Genomic DNA, 22,543 nt, shown 5'->3' with positions numbered 1-22,543 from the left:
TTTACAGATTATGTAAAAACTATTTTATTTGTATGACCTCAAAGTTAAAAATTGACTGAAGGCACGCCCATCTGTCAAGTGTTAACTCCAAGTAATCGTACTGTAGTGTGGCCGCTTTATGAACAAATAAAAAGCTAAAAATTGAAGGAGATTCCAACACTAAAACCTAATTTTTAATATTTTTTTGCTAGAGTTTAATACTGGTAAGCCCTCTCATGCGAATAGGAGGATGTGCCCAACAGTGAGACGTATAATGGACGGAGATGAGCTTGATACACTTGAAATGTTTTGCTGGGATTGCTGTAATAAAATAATAGAAATAAAATAAAGATAAAAATGAAGAGATTTCGATACGTGTGCGAATACGACTCTCACTTGACCGGTTTTTTTTTTAGTAAATTAGTTAAATGTGTCATTTCAGACTATAATAGTTATTTTGCGATGAAAACTAGAAGTTATAATGCAGTCCACTTTTTATTGTTCCCTACGGACGGCTAGCTCGTAGTAATGTTACTTAGGCCGTGGGGCCGCGGTCACAACGGTCAATCTGCGACCCGGATTTTAACAAGACATACCTAACCTACCAATGGCAGGCATTACAATACGATACAAGGTTTATCTTAGCGATTTCGCTATCGCATCGTGATCCCTCGTAGCCTACGAGTCGTAGGTGCAGCCTCGGCCTTAGCAGCATAACGCCAAGCGGATCTCATTTCTTTGATGATCGTCGCCTCCCTCACGACAGACATAAATCAACTAAAATTTACCTATTTACAATTTTTTTAACAAGACCTCACGATCGATATCATCTAGCGATATTTTACCGACTCTACCGATCAGAAAATTAGAGATCAAGTTGCTGATCACAACAAAAAAGAGATTATCATAAATAATCTGAATAAAATATATTATTAGATACATTGTGGGCATATCCCACTGTTGGACACAAGCCTCCGCTTGGAATGAGAGGGCTTAGGCTGTGGTTACACGCGGACCTAGCAGAGCTACTACAAAACTCGAAGTTCGTGTCGTGCGGTCCCTTTGACACTTATACTATTTAATACGAGAGCGAGAGGGACGGTACGATACGAACTTTGAGTTTCGTAGTAGCCCTGCAGAAACGGCTCCAACGATTTCGATGATATTTGGTATGTAGGGGTTTTCGGGGATGAACAATCGATCTAGATTGGTCTTATCTCTGGGAACACGCTGGTTACCGAGTTTCAGCCCATCGCCCAAGTACTTTTCATTAATATTAAAATGAAACTAGCCAAAAATTTCTAACATTTGCCAGTCACTTAAAATAACAATCAAAGTATTTTGGACTACATAGGGTATTGGAGAACAAATAGTAAAAGGGTGCTCTAAGCTGACCCACCAACGTTATTGAAAACATCAGCAGTGTAAAGAATTAAAACACATTGATATGTTACACCTATTCTTTATTCTTGGCTAGCGTCAACGTTCTCTGTCTGCAGACCCTTGATGGAGGCAACAGGGACGTAAGTCACCAGCGTGAACAGTTTGTGTGCAGAGTCCTCGTCGTCGTTGCGTCTGCGGGACAGCCTCACGCGGACGCGGAAGGGGACGTTCCTGGAATAGACAAATAAGCATCCATTAATTAAGCGAAAATTATTCATTACACAGGGAGTTTCTGACCATGGGGCTTTAAATCCAGGGTTCGATTTAACATGCATAACTGAGCTACTTTTATTCTGCTACTTTTTAAAAATATGACCACAGTTAATTTCATTCAAATTAAATGTAATTTTCAATGTATGCGATACAATACTAAATTGATGGCACAGTGATAAATGTTCATCTTAAATATGTCAAATAAATGTCAAAAACTGTTTCAAGGCCCCCATACAAAGACAGTGATAACACCACCATGTCCGATACACTGATTTAACAATTAAACTTTAAGGATCAATAAATGATCTAAATTTATATGTTTCTTGAAAATGTTACAAAACAAATGTAGCTTATAACTTTTTAAACTTTCGTGATTTTCACTCATAGTCAAAATACCACCAACGGGACTTATCACGCTAACACACACGCACACACATTTCAACCGGGACAATGGATATAAGCTTTCATCTTTGTGGCATCCTGTTATTAGTGATTAAGTGCGAGTAGTTCGACGGACTCGCGCCGCTAGGCAGACTTGACACCTCACACTTCAGTCTACTCGTGACCACGGCAACTGTAACGTTGCCGAAACGTAGAGGTAAATATTACTCGTGTGTGTTAGCGTGATAAGTCCCGTTGGTGGTATTTTGACTAAAAGTAGCTTAGTATTGTGAGTAGAATTGAAACTTGAATTTAAAGCCCCATGGTCAGAGACACCTGTATAAAAGTTGCCCTTGTATATTGCTGTGCCCAACAGGGTCCATGAACATCTGTAACAATACATTGTGGAAGAACGGTATCGTCTTGGGTTGTCCCATTCGTTTTTATTCAAGTTCTTAATTCGTCTCATTCTGATTTCGTCATCCATTCTTCATTCGTCACTTTCGGTGGTAGTCTTTGTCCTCTTTGGTCATATTCGTTGTTTTGTCTTTTTCTTATTCTGGGTCATGATTGGTGTTTTGTTTCATGATTTCTCTTTTTTAGTCTCATTCGTTATTCGTCCTATCGTCATTGGTCTTATTCTAAGTTCGTGTTTTTCTTATTTGGCCTCTCTAGAAATTGATTTCATTCTTTATTGGACACATTCACGTTGAGTGGCCAGTAACGTAATAGCGGAGGTTGTATAACTAAAGCGGGAATTGAGACGAAAACCGAACAAGACGAATTATGAATGGACCTAAAAACGAAAGTGACTTACTGCTAATGGGACCAACAACGAACGTGTCGAAAAAAAATGTGACGAGTAATGAATGAGACTAAAAAATAAAAAGACTAACACCGAACATGTCAAAAGAAGAAGAGACGAACATCGAATGAACCTGAATAAGAACAAGACAAACAACAACTATGACCCAAGACGTCAATGACTAAGAGCGAAAGTGACGAATGAAGAATGGATGACGAAAGCAGAATGAGACAAATTAAGAACTTGACAAAAAACAAATGGGACGACCCAAGACGATACCGGAAGAACAATAAAGTATTGAGTATTGGCATCCTAAAATTTATTCAAACTAAACTTTATTGGGTTTATTTATTAGGTGGAAAAATTAGAAAAAATTCAGGATGGTAGTAAGCATATCAAACTTAAGTACAAGGAAAACTATAACGGTTAAGTTTTCTTGAAAATTATTAGTAGTTTAAAAGTAAATAGCAGCCTAAGGTATAAAATATACCTAAACTTGGAATATTCCGTACAAAATACGAAATCTTTAGAAAAATATTACTTATTTTTTTCGTAATGGCTGTGGAACCCTATTTCGGGCGTGTCCGACACGCTCTTGGCCGGTTTTTACTTTATATGATCAGAAGCCTCATTCTTATTGTCTGATACATAAGATGAGGGTAGAAAGAGATGGTGAATACAATCGCAAATGTCAGTGTTGGGCAGTACGGCCACAGGACCTGTAGGTACATCTTTCCCATAACTTTCGTATAATAGTTTACATGAAAATAATTAGTTTTTGTTGTTAATGACATTTACTTTTAACACTTTTGAATGGGCCCCATAATTTCTTGACACAGTTTAATTTGGCTAATAGTTATAATTATGAATATTTGTGAAATAGTAATATTTTAGCAAGCTGTCTTTTAGCAGCACCACACTACACTGACGCGTTTCGAACTCAACCAGAGCTCATACCCTATACCTATATATTATGTCTAACAACTGGTAGCATGGTGTATGGTTGTGTTACTCTGGAGATGAGCTCTGGTTTAGATCGAAACGCGTCAGTGTTGTGTGGTGGTGGTGATAGATGGGTTTGTGTGATTTGTGTGTGTTCTTACAGTGTGGAGGTGGAGGAACTGCATGAACACGCATATTTTGCATAAGCTTAGCTATCGTAAGGTCACGGGTGAGCTAGGAAAATCTTTTAGTTCATTGATATGGACCTACGCAAAGTAAAGCCTGATTTAATAAATCATTAGTATGGTAACAATAAACTTCAATCAAATTACTTTTGAAATAAAAATTATCAAGAAAAAAAATTGGCTCATGTATTGCCTACCTTTAAAATTAAACTGAAATACCTAATTTAGAATTTTCTCATTTTAAAATTCAACCATATTGTGTTTTATTTAGTTTATTTTGGAAACATGAATTATTTTGAATTGTTTAATTTTAAAGGTGCGGATCTGCAACTTCTATGTGACTACTATTAGTTACTAAATTAGAAAAATAATAAAAAAAAATATATACATATATCTATATATAATTAGAAAAATTGGTACCTGATCGCTAAAATTAATCATTTAAGATATTTTTAACCCCCTATGCAAAAAGAGGGGTGTTATAAGTTTGACTGCTATGTGTGTCTGTCTGTGGCACTGTAGCTCTTAAATAGGTGGACCGATTTTTTTATTTAAAATCAGATTTAGGATAAAGTGATGGTTCTTAGACATGTTTCACCAAAATCGGTTTAGCCGTTTTTGAGATATTGTACTTTGAAGTGACAAAGTCGGAGTTTTCCAACTTTTTGTTAGTTACATAATTGAAACATTGTCCATATCAATTCTATTTGCAGTAGACTGAACAAACCAGAGGCTGTATTGTCTAAGTCGCTTACATTTGTGATCGCATTCACCATCTGTTTCTACCTTTGTCTTGTGGCGTGTGACAGAAAGAAGTGATGAAAACGATTGTGATTCCAAGAGTGTTTTTTTCGATAAGATTACTCCAAAAAATTATTGGTAACAAATAAACTAAAAAAATATTTTATTTGGGCCTTTCACCATTACTAATAAGTAACATCTATCAAACATTTACTTAATATATGCAAAGGGTCTTTATAAATTTACTTGCTTTGCCTCTCATATTTTATTTAGCAGCAAAAACTTGACAGAGGTTATGTTTTCCTAACCAACAAAATGTAAACAGCAATAACAAACTTAGTATAAGGAAACTTGTGAATAATTATCATATAATAATTTATTATTATAAATAATAATACGTAAAATTATACATACTTTACACCCTTAGACCACAGGTACTTGTTTAGACGGGTATCAACTCGGACATCAGGGGTTCCCATTTGTTTTTCAGCGAACTTCCTGATTTCCTTGATGGCTCTAGGAGCGCGCCTCTTGAAACCAACTCCATGAAGGCGTTTGTGTAAGTTGACCGTATATTCACGAGTCACTACTTCATTGATAGCAGATTTGCCTTTCCTCTCTCCTTTTGGTTTTGCCATTGTGTTGTGAACTGAAATAAAACGTAGAAATCAAAATATTGGCATTCGTAGATACACGATAAGGAAATGACTAGAAACCGGTTAAAAATTGATCATTTTGTCACCATTTTCATATGATTTTTAGTGATTTAAAATTAAAAATGCAAACCTAGTTCACGTCTTCGAATACCGACACGAAAAGAAACGTCAATGTCAAAATTTGTCAAGCAAGCTGGTTTTTTTTTTTTTAATTACAGGTTTAGCATCTTGTGAATTGGCTGAATTACTTTATATATATTATGCCCTTTCTTTACTGATTATATATAACTGAACAATGTGGGGTTTTAGAACTTGCGATCGACTTGTAATGAAAAATCCCATAAATATAAATTTGAATGGAATCAAAACGACATGATTTGTTAGTTACAATTTTTGATACATTAATACGAATGACACGAGAGTTGGTGTGGTTCCTTTGGTTGTATTGATGGGCGATGGGATTGGGATGGGATGGGTGTAGGTAGGGTGTAGGTAGTCAGTGGGTGACAGCAGGGCTACTATGAAACTCGAAGCTCGTAGTTCGTATCGTACCGTCCTTCTCGCGCTCGTATTAATTAGTTTAAGTGCCAGAGGGACCGCACGACACTAACTTCGAGTATCGAGTTTCGTTGTAACCGTGCAGTTGACAGTGACAGAGCAGTTTGGCAGCGATTGTCTAGCACTTTAGCACAAAGAGTATAAGTACCTATGTAGAAACACTAGCAGCGAGATCTTTCTTAGTTTCTTGCTACATATTAGTAATCTGTGGTTTCTTGGCGAGGTCGTCTGTTGTCTGTTGTGTTCATGTGTTGTTGTTGTTTGTTTGCACTGCACTAAACTAGCGAAACGAAAACGTCTTTTCTTCACTAACTTGGAAAATATTCGGAAATGTGCATGATTCTTAAATCTTGATTTATATTTAAAGTATGTTAAGTGGAAAGAAGTGGTTGGCGCAAACAAGACAACTATTTCTGCATTCTAATAACTGCCGTGATAAGTGAGGTTAATTTGCACAAAAACTATGGCAGAAATATACAAGTAAGCTCATTTTAGTGTTATTTTATTTGCTTTTGTAATATTTTACATATGATTGGTTTAACATAACACTCGCCATCAACCTCACAATTAAAAAATTGCGCTCTTTTTCAGTACAAACAAAATTAATGTTAAATAATTACCTATATCTGACTTATTTACAGGCTTATTCATCCGGCGAAATACTTCAATGACTACATATCCAGGGACATAAGACCTGATGGAAGGAAGTTTCAGGAACAACGTAACCTAAAACTGAATGTCGACTCCTTGAAAACTGCAGATGCATCTGCTGTTGTCAAGTGTGGCAACACAACTGTAGTTTGTGGCATCACATTGGTATTAAAATATAAAAAATATATATATTATTAAAATATTATACTTACTGAGAAAATGCGTACATACTGATCATTGTTATAAATTCCAATTGTGAAACATTCTGCATTTCCAGGAATTAGCAATCCCTAAAGCTGAAGAACCTGATGTTGGATATCTGATCACAAATGTGGAGTTGCCGCCATTGTGTTCCTCTAAATACAGACCAGGACCTCCATCAGATCATGCACAGATCACCAGCAACTTAGTTTCGGACATTGTCATAAATTCTAAATGTGTTGATCTCAAAGATCTTTGCATAGTACCAGACAAGCTGGTTTGGGTGTTATACTGTGACATGGTCTGCATAGACAATGATGGGAGCCTGGTGGATGCCTGTATTATGACTTTGATGGCCAGTTTGAAAACATGTAAGAAAATCATACTTTACATTTTTTTTTATATAAAATGTACGGTCCAACAGACCAGGTTAATCAATTTTTTTTTATTATTCCTATGAATTTGGTAACTTTTATTGATTTTAATTTTAGAGCTGATTTCATCCCATCATCATATGATTGATTAACATATTGTGATTAGCCGTTCTGATCAGATTTTACTTGCTGTCAACCAAGTCAGCTTCATGAGCATTCTTTCTTAACATCATCATATGATTGATTAACATATTTAGATAATCCATTCTGATCAGATTTTCTTGTTGTCAACCAGGCCAGCTTGATGAGTATTTTTTCTTATCTGTTTACAGTAAATTTGCCAGAAGTAACATACAATTATGAAACTGAGGATTTCACTGTGGACCCATCCATAACCAAACCTCTGACTGTCCATGGACTTCCTGTAGCCACTAGTTTTGCTGTGTATAAACTTAACCAAAGGTATGATGGATGAATTTTTAGAACTATTTTGTCACCTACTTTGTTAATCAATACATTTTATAGTTGTTCTAAGTCCTTGTCTTGTAACTAACAAACTAATGATAAATTACAAATTGTTTGTTTTTTTTTCAGTTGACTTGAAATTTGGTACATTTATGCCTAACATCTGAAACAACGAATAATCAAGTACCATCAGCAACTATTTTTGTATCTTTTTTTTAGAAAAGTTTTTTTTTCTATTTTCAGCAATGTTATTTTGACTGATCCATCAGGATATGAAGAAGATATTTGTGGAGGCATTGGGTCCAATTTAATTGTTTGTTACAATGATGGTATTTTATGTGGAGTACAAAAACTTGGTGGTCGCAATCTGTCTTCGGATATACAAGAAGATGCCCTGAAAATTGCCAAGGAAAGATCCAAAATAGTAGAAGAAGCCATAAATACTTGTAAAAAAATCAATTAAACTTGTGAAACTATGATGAATTTAGTGTTTTTTTTTTTTAGTTGTAGGTATTCACTGATTTGTTAAAAATAAGATAGTTTAGTAACTAAACTTGAGTTAGTCAAAAAGATAGAAAAGGTCGAACTTAGTACTACCTAAATATTTCCGTACATAATTGTTGCCATAATATTCAAACATTTTACGTTGACCTTTTGCTCTTTTATGTAACGACACTAGCACGCTGTTTCTACTCAGTACTTAGGTACTTAGTTGCGCCTCGTACTAACTCTTCTGTACAGTGTATTGTGGCAATGCCTAAGGAACGTCCATCTGGTATACATAGAGAACGTATTACATAAAATATAAACGTAAATTAAGTAGCATTGGACTTGAATTGATCATTGAGGCGACTTTGATACACGCAGTGTGTATGTACCTACCTAGCATCGAACTATTTCATTTCCTTTTGATTCGAATAAACCCAACGAGACGAGATACATTATGAAAAGATATTAGTTAATGTTTACACAGGCGCTTTATTTTAAATTTATTATTATTGTTACATTATTAGTGATTTAAATCAAACACTACTACTATGTTAGTTAATAAATACATTAACTAGTATGCTACTAGTAAAAAAGATACAAACAGTGGCATTCACGGTGAACTATTGTGTATGAATATATATAAAGCCTGACAAGTTCCTATTCTAGCCCTCGCTATGTTGCGGATTTTCAGTGGAACTAATTTAAAGTAGTTTGTAAGTAAAGTATGCCACACGTTCACTCACTTCACTCACAGTATAACCGCTTGCATAGCATAGTAGTATTAGTAGTTCGCTGGGGTACTAAGTGAAACGTACCTTTTTATTTTTAAAGCTTGCTACAAAATTGACATTCAGTTCAATTATCACATGAGGTAACATTTAGTTAAAATGTCACCACGTCTCAAAATATCGAGTTATGTTATTGAGGTAATCATAAAATAAAAAAATATTATATTTTCGTGCATTTAGATATTAAAAACAAAGACATTAAAAAGTTAAATTATTTTATATCACAGTTACATTTTCTTTCGTCACCACAAGTATTAAAACAGGTTTAACCTAATACGTCACCACAGTTGTGTTTTTTGACTAATTTTTGTTGTATTACCGGCAGCGGTTGTCTAAAATAGACACAAACGAGAGTACAGGATGTCTGTACGGGCTTATGTACGATGGCACTTTGCTTGTGGTTGGGCTGAGTTTGGAGTTATTTGAAAGCGAAAGGAATACATACAACCAGCTGCTTCTCAACTTGCCCACTGAGATAGAACTCTGTGGGGTGATCAAGTTCGGCGAAACGTTAACCACAGAGACGAGACTAAAGGAGATATTACAGGTAAGTTGTTGCATTTTCAGTTTTAAGTGTTAATTTTATTCCGGACTGGTGTCTTGGCTAAGCTTAATGACAAGTTAAATGGATCTGTGTTATGAATTTCAAAAGTAGCATTTTATTAAGCTGACTATGCTGCTACCAGTTAAAACTAAAAAAAAATGGTTCTAAATTCACGTGTACTTTTAATGATGTGGCAAAGCCATGGCTTCTGTAGTAGACCATTGTGGGTTCAAACCGAGGTTCATACCTGGCTTTTTAGAAATTTATTATGCTTAATTGCATTTTTAATTTACCATGATCTCTACAGTAAAGAAAAACAGTGAGTGAACCTGCACGACAATTGATTGTGTACATAAAGATCCCAAATGAAGTTTTTGATAAATTGTAGTACCTATTTGAGAAACTGTTCTTATTGTTTTGAGGAATGCACCTTTTGGGAACGGTCAAGTTGAGGCAATGTATGTTTATTTTGCAATTCTAGGACAATAAAATTACTAATTATTTAATTTTAGTAATTATTATTGAAGGGATAAGTCTGCCTGTGTACAAGCATCTATAAGTGTAACAATAGTTTAAGGTTTTGATTTACATGAATTGTAAATATTTAGTAGATATTACCAATATCATTGAGAAGGATATTATGACAAGTTTGATTATGTTTCTGATTTTGGAAGGTGCACCTTTGCTTCAAGTTTATGCAGGCAAGTGATAAATTCTGTTTATTTTGCAATTCTAGGACAATAAAATTACTAATTATTTAATTTTAGTAATTATTATTGAAGGGATAAGTCTGCCTGTGTACAAGCATCTATAAGTTCTACCTATTGTATTTTTGTTTCTTTTCTTTTGTACAATAGTTTATATACATAATACAATAAAATTACAGGTTTTGATTTACATGAATTGTAACATATTTTCAGGATGTAGACATTACAGACAATCCTCTTGTGATCATTATTAATCAGAAGAAGGATATGAAAGCCCACTTCCTGGTCCATGACAAGTTTGAAGAAACTAAGTATGAAACACTAGCTTCTGATGAGCTTTGGAAGCAATTTCTTCATGTGCGTCTCTACACAACAATTCCGCTCAGTTGTGAAGCAACTATTGCTGGTGTCAAGAATATTATGCAAAATAAAAGGAAAAAGGTATCAAGTAAAATTTGATCTCTGGCAAATTTATGTGTGATTTATTTCATTTTAGCAAAAAAAAGAATGATTATATGACTATTTCTCAAAAAGTAGTCCATTTTCAGTTGTCCACCTATAAAAAAAATATATATATTTCCTGATAAGTAATATTGTGTTTAAATGTATACAAAACCTTGTGGTAAAGGTGATAAAAAGTCAGATAATCTTTGTTGTTGGATCCAATAGAAAGTTTTGATGTAGTTACAAAATTATGATTTTGTCCTCACAAGATTTCATGATATGTTTTCCTGACATCAAGAAATTTTGGATGTTTTATGCAGTTTATGTTTTAAGATCTCTTCCTTAGTGTTAATAATTACTTGACCAAAATGATTTCTTGCCAGTTTCATGATAGGACACTTTTTTAAGAAATACTTGTATCTCTAAATCTTCTAAAATAGCTGGTTGATAAAAATATTGTATAAAGCTACTGTTACACATGCTCGTTGGTAGCACGAGAGCATGCTATTAATGAGCAAATGCTACCTTCTAGCATGTGTGTACATGACATGCTACTATCGAGCAAGCTTTTTAGTGGCATGCTCTCTAAATGCAGGTCCTGCTATTTTCGAGCATGCTAGTTGATGCGGGGTTGGAAGGGAGAAAGGTAATAAGCAAGTGTGAACGCATTTGTTTAATGAGCATGCTATATTGGTAGTGCCAAGAGAGTTGCAAATGAAAAAAGTTACTAAAAGTGAATTTGTTATAAATAAATTCATTTATTACCATTGAATTTGCGAAAAGCCATAATGGCCACAGGGTTGCAGCCGTAGGCCGTGGATTTTTAGATTTTGGCCTGAAAGCCATAGAACACCGTAATTGCCGTGGCCATACTGACTTTGAACTGGCAGAGAGCATGCTATCAAAAGACTTGTGTATCAGAGTGTTTGTTTTGAGCATGCTTATTTAAAAGCATACTCAAAACTAGCACACTTATTGCTAGCAAATGTAAACAGTCCATGAGCATGCTCATTACTGGCATGCTCATAAGCATGCTTATTAGCATGCTAGTAAAGAGAATGTGTAACAGTGGCTTAGTAATTTCTTTTTTATTTACAGATTGCGTCAGGTCAGGTATCATTTCACATAAATGGGACATCTGTCTATTTATTTGGTGTAGCTTCAGATGTCGGATTAACGGGAACCAGTGCTGAGGCAACGATCGGGGAGCTTGTAGACTCAATGAGCCCAGAACAACCCAAAAAGAAAAAGCACAATACAAATAGTGTAGTAAGTTCATAAAATATCTACTTGAGGTAAGGTCCCAAGCATTAAATTGGGACTCATTTCATGAAAAATCCTTTGAATCGTCAAACAAAATGACAGATTTTCGATCTTAAGTGGGTCCCAAATTAAGGCTTGTGGCTGTACTATAGGATTCTCACACTAGTTATGCAGTCTTGTTCAATGACAGGGTTAGGATATACTGTTATATTTGTTTAATTTGTTTTTAATTTCAGGAGATATTACCTGTAAATTTAATATTGAAAGCTACTAAGGATATTTTGTCAGATAAGCTTATCAAGACTGCTGTAAAAATGATGACTACACAACGTAAACGTGAGTAAGATGCCGCTAACTATTACTATAGGTACTCTATTTATTAAACCGAGATACTAAAATGAAGTTTCATGTGTTACCTGTTTTTTACATCTCATAAATAGTGATGTGCCACAACCGGTAATCACCGAAAAGTTTCGGTAAGTTATACATATCAAATGTTAAGATATGAACGGATCTGTGACATACTAACAAACATAGGGCACTTAAGACATTCTAAAAAAGGGAAAATGACTCAGTCAGTCAAAAATATCTGTATTCAATTTAGGCTATAACAAGCACTTATGAATGTCAAAAAAAATCTACCAGCAGTTCAGAAAAACCTCTGTTGAGAAGAATCCGGCAAGAAACTCAACAAGGTATATTTTTTTAAACAGATTTACAATAATTAAAATGTTACTAAATTATATCGAGAGCGTAAAATTTGTAGTGTGGTGTAATATAACTGAGGCTCCCCATGAGGCTGACATAGTCACATTTGGTGTACTAAAGCCTCGTTAAAATACTAGATTAAAAAAAAATTATATCTATACATCACAAGTATTTAACACAACTTTATTTTTAATACAGTAGGTTCGCTATTTGAAGGGATCGCTAATGTGGATTGGAATTATTGCCAAATATCCCTGTACATGATATAATCATTAACTTTATAATAATACGCCTTAGATATTAATGTCTTCTTAAATAGGAATTTTATTATAAAAACGTACTTATGCAATTTTACAGAAACTACTTTTTTGTTTTAGCCAGTCTGTAAGATGGAACTTTAAGCTTCCCTGTGTTTCTAGTAGCCTTTGGCTTATCGACGTTAGTGGGAAAATCACATATGTTCCTCCTAATATACATGATTATTTTAAAAACTTAATGCGACGGCAGCCTGGATACCTGTTTCCTTAAAAAAAGATCTTAAAGATTCACGCGTCTTCAAATTATAAATTGCTCTAATTGCTCTCTTTTGTAAGATAAAAATCTACTCAATGTCTGCATCAGATCTCCATAAAATAAGGCCGTACGAAAATAATGCTATTAAAGTAAGCAAAATACACCAACCGTGCCGGTGCCACATCGGTTACCTGCTGTATTTTCCAAACTGCAAAAGCGGCAGAACTCTATCTACCCGCGATTGCTGTGACGTGAGGTCCCTACTGTAGTTTAGAATCGAGCGTTATTCCTAAAAATACTGTTGATATTACAAATTCAATAGTTTGACCATTCTACTTTATATTAGAAACTGAATTCGAGTTAGATGACTTTATCAACGAGAATTTAATACATTTGGTTTTCTTAGAATTTAGTAACAAATTATTGGCAGCAAACCATGCGGATATCACGGACAGGGTTTCATTGGGTTCAATGAAGTCGGTGTCAAATAAGTCAAATAAGTTAGGTCATTTACATAAATAAGATACAGAAATGGGGCAAGAATGGATCCTTGAGGCACTCCCATTTCGACCACTGATCCCGCCGATATCAAAAGCACAATCACACAACCAAAAGCTTTCGAAAGGTCGCAGAATACACCTATAGCGTCATATGATTCCTCCCAAGCTTGCAATATGAATTTAACTAAGCTATGACCCGCGTCTGTAGTAGATATATCTTTTGTGAATCCGAACTCCTGTGGATGCATGATTTTATGGGTATTAAAATGAGAGATCATTTGCGTCAGCAATATTTTTTCGAATATTTTGCTAAACGCTAATAGGATGGACACCGGACGATAATCAGAGGGATTATCTTTATCACCTGATTTATAAATAGGAACTTCTTTACCTACTATATATCAAATCTGGAAATCATCTATACCTACAGCTATTAAAAATAAAAGCTGAAGTTGGAGCAACGACATCGACATCTAAAATGGAATACAGAACCTTAACTGAGACGCCCCACAAGTCTTCCGTTTTTAGGGTTCCAAAATGGCAAAAACGGAACCCTTATAGTTTCGCCATGTCTGTATGTCTGTCTGTCCGTCCGTCCGCGGCTTTGCTCAGGGACTATAAATGCTAGAAAGCTGTAATTATGCACGGATATATATATGTAAACTATGCCGACAAAACGGTACAATAAAAAAAATTTTTTTAGGGTCCCATAGACGTAATGTGGGGGTGGTTTTTTCTCCTATCTAACCCTATAGTGTGGGGTATCGTTGGATAGGTCTTAAAACCATTAAGGGTTTGCTAAGACGATTTTTCGATTAATTGATTTTTTAGCGAAATATGTTTTAAAGTGCATATTTTCAATAAAATCGGGTGCCCCCCCCCCCTCTAAAATCTAAACCGGTGGGTGGAAAAATTTGAAAAAATTCAGGATAATTAAACTTTGAAGGAAAACTATAACGGCTAAGTTTGCTTGAGAATTATTAGTAGTTTTACTCTTAAATAGCAGCCTAAGGTATAAGATATACCTAATCTTGGATGATTCCGTATAAAATACGAAATCCTTAGAAAAATATTACTTAATTTTTTCGTAATGGCTACGGAACCTTATTTTGGGCGTGTCCGACACGCTCTTGGCCGGTTTTTTTTTTACTTTCAATAATCTTAAAGTCCTTATGATGTCATAGGGAGACATGCGTGGATTTAAAATTACTGATGCTTGGAAAAGATACATTTTGTTTTAAGAGCGATTCAGCTAACTTTGAGGAAGACGCGAGACATTTTGTCGTTTCGATAGGGATTGTAGAGAAGTAGGTATAAAACTCGTTAGCTACTTTAACCGCGTTCGTTTCTAATACGTTGTTAATCTTTAATGGTATAGAGGACTCCGCGTTCTTACGTCGACCGGTTTCAGTATTTATAATTTCCCAAACTGTTTTAATTTTATCATTAGAGGACTTAATCTTATTAGTTACATGGGCTGCTTTTTCTTTATTACATATCATCATCATCATCCCAGCCTATATACGTCCCACTGCTGGGCACAGGCCTCCTCTCAGGGCTTGGGCCATAGTTCCCACGCGGGCCCAGTGCGGATTGGGAACTTCGCACGAACCATTGAATCGCTTCGCAGGTTTGTGCAGGTTTCCTCACGATGTTTTCCTTCACCGCACATGAATTTCGAAAAACTCAGAGGTGCGAGCCGGGGTTTGAACCCACGACCCTCTGCTTGAGAGGCGATAGGTCAAACCACTAGGCCACCATGGCTTCACTAGGCCACCACGGCTTCACTAGGCCACCACCAATCTTATTACATATAATTTTGAATAATCCCTGACATACTGGTGGAAACGTTCATCAGTGGTACCTACACGTATTCTTATCATAAAGATCATATAAGGCGTCCCTACTCCTACGTATTCCGGGTGTAGCCCATTCATTGAATGACAGTTTTTTTTCCTATTTTAATACGTTTTTTCTGCGTTTTTTATTTACTTTTAAATCGTTTACTTTTTGCGCGATTTTTGTTTTGAGAGGGTCAAGTCTTTGTTTATTCAACGGCCTAATTTCTATGGTTTGATTAACACCGCCCCTAGCCCGAGGTAACTTCACTATTTGAGCTTTGTGATCCGATCGTACTCCACTAATAACAGCTTTTTAGGGTTCCGTAGTCAACTAGGAACCCTTATAGTTTCGCCATGTCTGTCCGTCTGTCTGTCCGCGGGTAAGCTCAGACCGTTAGTACTAGAAAGCTGTAATTTGACATAAATATACGTATTAGTCACGCCGACAGTGGTACAATAAAAAAAAGTAAAAAAATCATTTTTTAGGTTACCTCCCATAGACGTAAAGTGTGGGTGATTTTTTTTCTCGACACCCTATATTGTGGGCTATCGTTGGATAGGTCTTTTAAAGCCATTGGGGGGTTGCTAAGACAATTTTTCTATTCGGTGATCTTTTTGCGAAATATTCAACTTTAAAGTGCAAATTTTCATTGAAATCGAGCGTCCCCCCCCCCCTCTAAAATCTAAACTGTTGGGTGGAAAAATTTGAAAAAATTCAGAATGGTAGTAAATATATCAGATTTACAAGGAAAATTATAGCGGCTAAAATTGCTTGATGATTATTAGTAGTTTAAGAGTAAATGGCAGCCTAAGGTATAAAATATACATAAACTTGAAAGATTCAGTACTACACAATTACACAATACGAAATCCTTAGATAAATATTTTTTTTTTTCGTAATGGCTACGGGCGTGTACGACATGCTCTTGGCCGGTTTTCTAAATACTTACAAGTTAAGCAAATTTTAATGTTGTCTATGCATGTGGTCGAAGTGGATGTGACTCTGGTGGGTTCATTAAATAAGAAATTTAAATTAACAGAAATAAACTGGTCTAATGAAAATGCCACCGTTTAGGAGATATTTCGACTTTTTGTAGATGTTGAGACGTTAAAATTTCATTTGATTCTAAGCAAGTGCTGTCTAAAAGCTCAATGCTTATGGAAAGTAGAATATTGAATGCTTTAATTTTATTCTTGTTTCCATAAAATATTATGTTCGTACAACACTATTCGTCTAGCAGCACTATTCGTATTATGCTGGTCACATTATTTTTACATTTGACATTTCATACTGTCACTTTAGTATCTTGGTTTAATAAATAGAGTATAAAAGCCTAATGTTTGCCTTCGTACAGTCGCCATCAAATATTTTGGAGCGGCCAAAGTGATCAATAATATGTCAACACATTAACTGTCTTGTGAATAATATCTTGAGAATAGAGTACAAGTTTTCATATTTTATACCACCTCAGCTGCTTCGAAATATCTGATGGTAACTGTACATGTATCTCAACATTAAGGGGCTGTTTCACCATCCATTGATTAGTGTTAACTGGCGGTTAGGTATGATGCCGTCTCTATTTGTTTTGTTCGAATAGACGGAGACGGCATCACATTTAACCGTCGGTTAACGCTAATCAATGGATGGTGAAACAGCCCCTAATACGGTATTTGACTATTTTGTATATGTTTTATAAATTAAAACTACACAATGCCTGTTATCGAATAAAGAAACAATTATTAAGCTACCTTAACAAATAACAAAGTTATAAAGGTTTGAAATTCAAGATTAGACAGAGAAAGACATACTGGCATGTGACGTCACACGCCAGTAGCGCCATATTTGTTGCATAGAGAAAAGCGTTTGAGAAAGAGACAGGTATATAGATTTTTCAAAAAATCACTAAATCTAATTTTCAACCGATTTAAGTTTTCTCTTCGCTAAACACTGTCTGTACATCTATATTTTAATAATAATAATTAAGATATGGCACATTCAGGAGTTGTCAAATACCGTATTGTCCATTGAGTTTGTTTATTTATTTTTCAAACATACTAAAAAAAATTGGCTTGAAGAAAAATGTACTTTGAAATATATCTTATCTTTTGTTTTAATCTTCAGCTGCATTTTGCATCAGCATGCCATTGTGCATAGACTCGCTGGCAATGATCCACCGCAACACAAAGTTGTTGGAACTATACACTGTTCTGGTGGAGGCAGCCTGTCGCTCACTCAAGTTGGTGGAGAGTGTTCTTATTGAACAATTAGGTAAGGCCTAATAACTTATTAGTAATAGTTATTACTAATGGTAAAATAAAACCATCATTAACTGAACTATAATTTGACGCTGTCTGAAAACTAAGGACTAACATGCACATTAAAGTAAGTTCCCCTCTCAGCCAGGGCTGTCTTTCACCTATTAGAGGCCCTGGGCACAACGTGCTGCATTTGGTAAGCCTGATTTTCAGGCGAGAGTGGAGTAGCTATCGGTTATCGTTTGGTAATGGAGTAGGGACTAGAGGGCTCCAATGCATCGCGGGGCCCTGGGCACGTGCCCAGTGTGGAAGAGGGGCCTGCTCTCAGCACGGCGGCACAGAGATGAACTGATCACCGTTTGTTCACTCTTATTGCGTAGACATAGTTTCTTAGATTGGATTAAGCCAATTCCGTGTCTTTAGACCTATGTAAAGGAAAAAAATGTTTATTTTGTCACATTTTATAAAAGTAATATTTTAACACAAACCATATTTACGAGCAAAATCTGTGAGAAAAATGGACACAAAAAGGGAAGCTAGCAAAACAAACTACAAAGCTACAATATGCTGTGAGGTGACCCAATGGCCAATACTGCAGCATCTTTTGTTTTCACTTATTATAACCCGATTGATGTCTTAGTTGAAGGGAAAGCAAACAGCGGCAAATATTTGATAATAACAACAATGTGAATCCATCTGAGGGCACTGTTTATGTATTTTTAGGGTTCCGGAGCCAAAATGGCAAAAACGGAACCCTTATAGTTTCGCCATGTCTGTCTGTCTGTCTGTCCGTCCGCGGCTTTGCTCAGAGACTATCAATGCTAGAAAGCTGTTATTTTGCACGAATATGTATTCGTATGTAAACTATGCCGATAAAATGGTACAATATTTTTTTAGTTTACCTCCCGTAGACGTAAAGTCGGGATGATTTTTTTTTCTCATCCAACCTTGTAGTGTGGGGTACCGTTGGATAGGTATTTTAAAACCATTAGGGGATGCTAAAACGATTTTTCGATTCATTGATTTGTTTGCAAAATATTCAACTTTAAAGTGCAAATTTTCATTAAAATCGAGTCCCCCCCCCCTCTAAAATCTAAACCGGTGGGTGGAAAAATTTGAAAAAATTCAGAATGGTAGTAAGTATATCAAACTTTCAAGGAAAATTATAACGGCTAAATTTGCTTGAAAAATATAAGTAGTTTAAGAGTAAATAGCAGCCTAAGGTATAAAATATTCCTAAACTTGGAAGATTCCGTATAAAATACGAAATCCTTAGAAAAATATTACTTTTTTTTGTAATGGCTACGGAACCCTATTTTGGGCGTGTCGGACACGCTCTTGTCCGGTTTTTTTTTAATATTGGCTACACTAAAGTTTACTATAGTAGTTCTTCCTTACAGGTCAGGAGGGTATAGGGGACGGAGCCGGTCTACGTTTACCACAAATTTTCCATTTCATGCCTCAAGAACTAGGCCATTTTGTAACGCGAGTTATCCCGAAAGGTATCCCTGATGAGAGCATGGGTAAGTATCATTTTAACTTTAAAAAACTTATAGAAATTCAATGATTGTAATAATTTTTGAACTCATGTTGGCAAATATTTTCTAAGAAAGGCTGGATGTTGAAACGGTTGGTTCATGGTTGGCTACCTAACCTATTCATGTACGTGTATATGTACCCTCAGTGTCGAGCCAGGCCAATTTGCAAATGTTCCCGATACTGGTGAAAAAAATCTCACTGCTAGGCCCAGGCTTCCTTTCAGTGTCCAGATTTCCTCATTAAGATTTCCTTCATCGTAAAGCTAGTGGCAATATTTTAAATTTAATTTCGCCCATGAATTCCGAAAAGCTCATAGGTACTTACAAGACCGCGACAGGGGTTTGAACCTACGAGATCTATTTGGGAGATCCACTAGACTAAAACAGCTTTTTTATTATTACAGAGAAAGAAAGACGAACATTGCACGAACAGTTAGGCCTTCCCATAGACCGACCTATATTCCGAAGGACAAATGAATATGTAGAGAACACTGGAGGGAGATTGTTGAACCCGCATGAAGCTATACCTCCACAGCCGAATAAGGGCGACGTAAGCACAGCATTGGTACGCGGGAGATATGGTTACTACCACTATATGCAGGACAACTTTAACGATGACGGTTGGGGTTGCGCTTACCGCTCAATGCAAACTATCTTCTCGTGGTTTAGGTAAGCAGAGCAAATTAATATCCTTTAAGCTTTAAATCAAAACTAGTATATTAAAACGAATCATCTTACAACTTTGCCACAATAAAATAGGCTTAGAGTGTAGAAAATCGTTAGACGATCCTTTCTTACCCGTGGTCTACCTTACAAGTTCACCATAGCCCAATGGTCAAAGAACATGACTACGAGATAAGAGAGATATTTGTATGAAAAATAGGAATGTTTGTTCTCGAGTCTAGGATGTCTAGCATGTATTTTAAGTAGGTATTAAATCTATACTCAGCAGCACAAAATTTGGCCCACTCTCCATACAAAATTAAATTACTTGTTTCTGTATACATTTGAAGGCCAGAATTTTTGCCGCTCAGTCTATTTTAAATTTTTATCTGTTGCCTAGTCCTAACACAAGCTTTGCTTTCTTTGGGACCAGTTCAATTGGGGTCAAGTGCTCCATGATATTTTTATTATTTAGGTATTTTAGAACTCCAAAGCTTGAATAAATAACTGGACCAATGGATCTCACTTCCCACTAATATTATAAATGCGAAAGTCTGTTTGTTTGTTATTTCATCACGTCTAAACCACTGAATCAATTTAGATGAAATTCGGTATACAGATAGTTTCGAGTCCCGGGGAAGGACATAGGATAGTTTTTATATATAATAAAACCATAACCAAATTCTACGCGGACGGAGTCGTGGGCAACAGGCTAGTATCTAAATATTTCTAACTAAATAAATAAGGTCTAGCTCTCGCTTATACTATTTATATGAGACGAAAAACATTTTCTTCTTGTAAATGACTGTTACGAGTATATGATCGTTGATCGGGTTAGAATTACACCTGTCCATTTCTTCCGTGGATGTCGTAAGAGGCGACTAAGCGGTAACGTTTCATGTGCTCTGCCTATCCCATTTGGGAATACAGGCGTGATGTTTGTGTGTTGTGTGTGTGTGATCGTTGAATTTATTTTAGGTATCAAGGATATTCAACAGTAGATGCACCAACCCACCGAGAAATACAACAGTGCCTTGTTGATATTGGAGATAAGCCGTCGTCTTTCATAGGTTCTAAGCAATGGATAGGATCGACAGAGGTCTCATTTTGCTTAGAAACTCTAATTGGTGTACAATCGAGGATTATTTTTGCAAACACTGGCGCGGAAATGCAGAGCTATACCCCGGAGTTGATGCATCATTTCCGAAAACATGGCAGTCCTATCATGATCGGTAAGTACTGCAGCTATTAAATCTGATTGTGTAAGGCATATATGCCCAAGCAATGAAGTATAAAAAACGTGTATCGTCCTTTACAGGTGGGGGTGTTTTAGCTCATACAATTCTGGGTGTGGAGTTTAATGCGGACACAAATGAGACTCGATATCTCATATTGGACCCTCACTACACCGGAGCTGATGACCTGTCCACAGTTATTAGTAAGGGCTGGTGCGGATGGAAGAAATCAGACTTCTGGAACAAAACTGCTCATTATAACATGTGCCTGCCGCAGACTAGACCTGCCGTGTGAGTCGCGGGATATATGTAGTAAGATAGTTTCTTTGAAATTAATAAGTCCCTTAAGAATATTGTTCATGTCTCGTGGGTCCCTGATTCATTCGCGTGATTAAATTGCATCAATGCAATTGCATAATTCTTTGTTGTTGTTATATTTAACAAATTAATATATTATGTAACCGTGAGCTGTGATAATCGGCGCGTGTAGCCTTATGATTCCACTCAATTGCATTTTAATATTTTCTATTTTCACATCAAGTAATTTAATAATGTTTAGATTTAGGTACCTACCTAATGCAATATGCAATGCACTTTATAGCATTCTATAAAACTGCTGTGTAAAAAATATGCCCGATCAAAGCGGTGATGCTTATAGTCTAAATTTTTTATAAATAAAGACAATTTGATATCTTTTAAATTTTGAGTAAGTAGCACTTGTTACTTCTGTGAATAAATGAATTCATCCTCACGGTTTTGTTCGGCATTTGTTTGTTCAACAGTTTATTTCATTGTCGTGTGTATTGTTTTTATAGTGTCACAGGAAAGCGTGTAAGTTAAAAGGAATTATTATATTTTGTACGAATTAAATTATAATAATAATAATACACTAGTTTTACTGATGAACTTGTATAATAATAATAATAATATATAGCCTTTCTTGTTCCGAACTGGCAGTTTTCTATTTTTGTGTATGTTATCATAAAATCAGTTCAGTGTGTCTTTTGACATACGCCTCCTCCAACTGCCTCCATTGGACTCTGTCGGCTGCAACTCTAGTCCAGTATGGTCCCAGGGCTAGGCGGAAATCACTTACCGTTTATTTAATCTTTCAATAATCAAAACTAGTTTCACTCAACATACTTGATTGGGCTTACAATCCATACATCTATACATATAATAAAGCTAAAGAGGATCGAAAGTCTGTACATGGAAGATATCCGAAAAAAAGTTGGCTGGGGATACTTAGAATCGATAACAGAACAGAACACGCTCGAACAGTTTTTAGAATTTTTGTCTGTTTGTCGTTTATTTGACCGCGCATCACGTGAGAACGGCTGAACGGATTTTGTTGCAAACTTTACTAAACTGTCGAGAAAATCCCCGGCCAGGTTATAGGCATTATATCAGCAATTATCCTTACCTTAATTACTATAATGAATATCTAGTTCGGTATCTAG

General features: G+C 35.8%; 3 protein-coding genes across 3 annotated transcripts; 2 read left to right on the top strand and 1 right to left on the bottom strand.

The window, feature by feature from the left end:
• Positions 1-1,425: 1,425 nt before the first annotated feature.
• RpL31 (ribosomal protein L31) lies at positions 1,426-5,579 on the bottom strand. The gene is made up of 3 exons (XM_074109074.1): positions 5,476-5,579; positions 5,104-5,338; positions 1,426-1,593 (listed from the first exon to the last, which is right to left on the bottom strand). The coding sequence occupies exons 2-3, from the start codon at positions 5,325-5,327 to the stop codon at positions 1,443-1,445; spliced, it is 375 nt and encodes a 124-aa protein (XP_073965175.1). The 5' UTR covers positions 5,328-5,338; positions 5,476-5,579; the 3' UTR covers positions 1,426-1,442.
• Positions 5,580-5,994: 415 nt separating this feature from the next.
• On the top strand, positions 5,995-8,077 carry LOC141443710 (exosome complex component RRP43-like). The gene is made up of 5 exons (XM_074109062.1): positions 5,995-6,383; positions 6,545-6,719; positions 6,832-7,126; positions 7,462-7,591; positions 7,838-8,077. Exons 1-5 carry the CDS (start codon positions 6,367-6,369, stop codon positions 8,055-8,057), a joined length of 837 nt encoding a protein of 278 aa, XP_073965163.1. The 5' UTR covers positions 5,995-6,366; the 3' UTR covers positions 8,058-8,077.
• An 825-nt stretch (positions 8,078-8,902) lies between these two features.
• On the top strand, positions 8,903-22,033 carry Ufsp2 (UFM1 specific peptidase 2). Its single transcript, XM_074109042.1, has 10 exons — positions 8,903-9,009; positions 9,197-9,418; positions 10,336-10,563; positions 11,665-11,835; positions 12,066-12,165; positions 17,514-17,660; positions 19,048-19,170; positions 19,590-19,854; positions 20,827-21,080; positions 21,167-22,033. The coding sequence occupies exons 1-10, from the start codon at positions 8,971-8,973 to the stop codon at positions 21,376-21,378; spliced, it is 1,761 nt and encodes a 586-aa protein (XP_073965143.1). The 5' UTR covers positions 8,903-8,970; the 3' UTR covers positions 21,379-22,033.
• Positions 22,034-22,543: the final 510 nt, after the last annotated feature.

This window comes from Choristoneura fumiferana, chromosome 2 (assembly GCF_025370935.1).
Source record: "Choristoneura fumiferana chromosome 2, NRCan_CFum_1, whole genome shotgun sequence".
NCBI classification, from domain to species: domain Eukaryota; kingdom Metazoa; phylum Arthropoda; class Insecta; order Lepidoptera; family Tortricidae; genus Choristoneura; species Choristoneura fumiferana.
The sequence above is the reverse complement of the archived record's forward strand: the minus strand, read 5'-3'. Positions and strand labels throughout refer to the sequence as shown.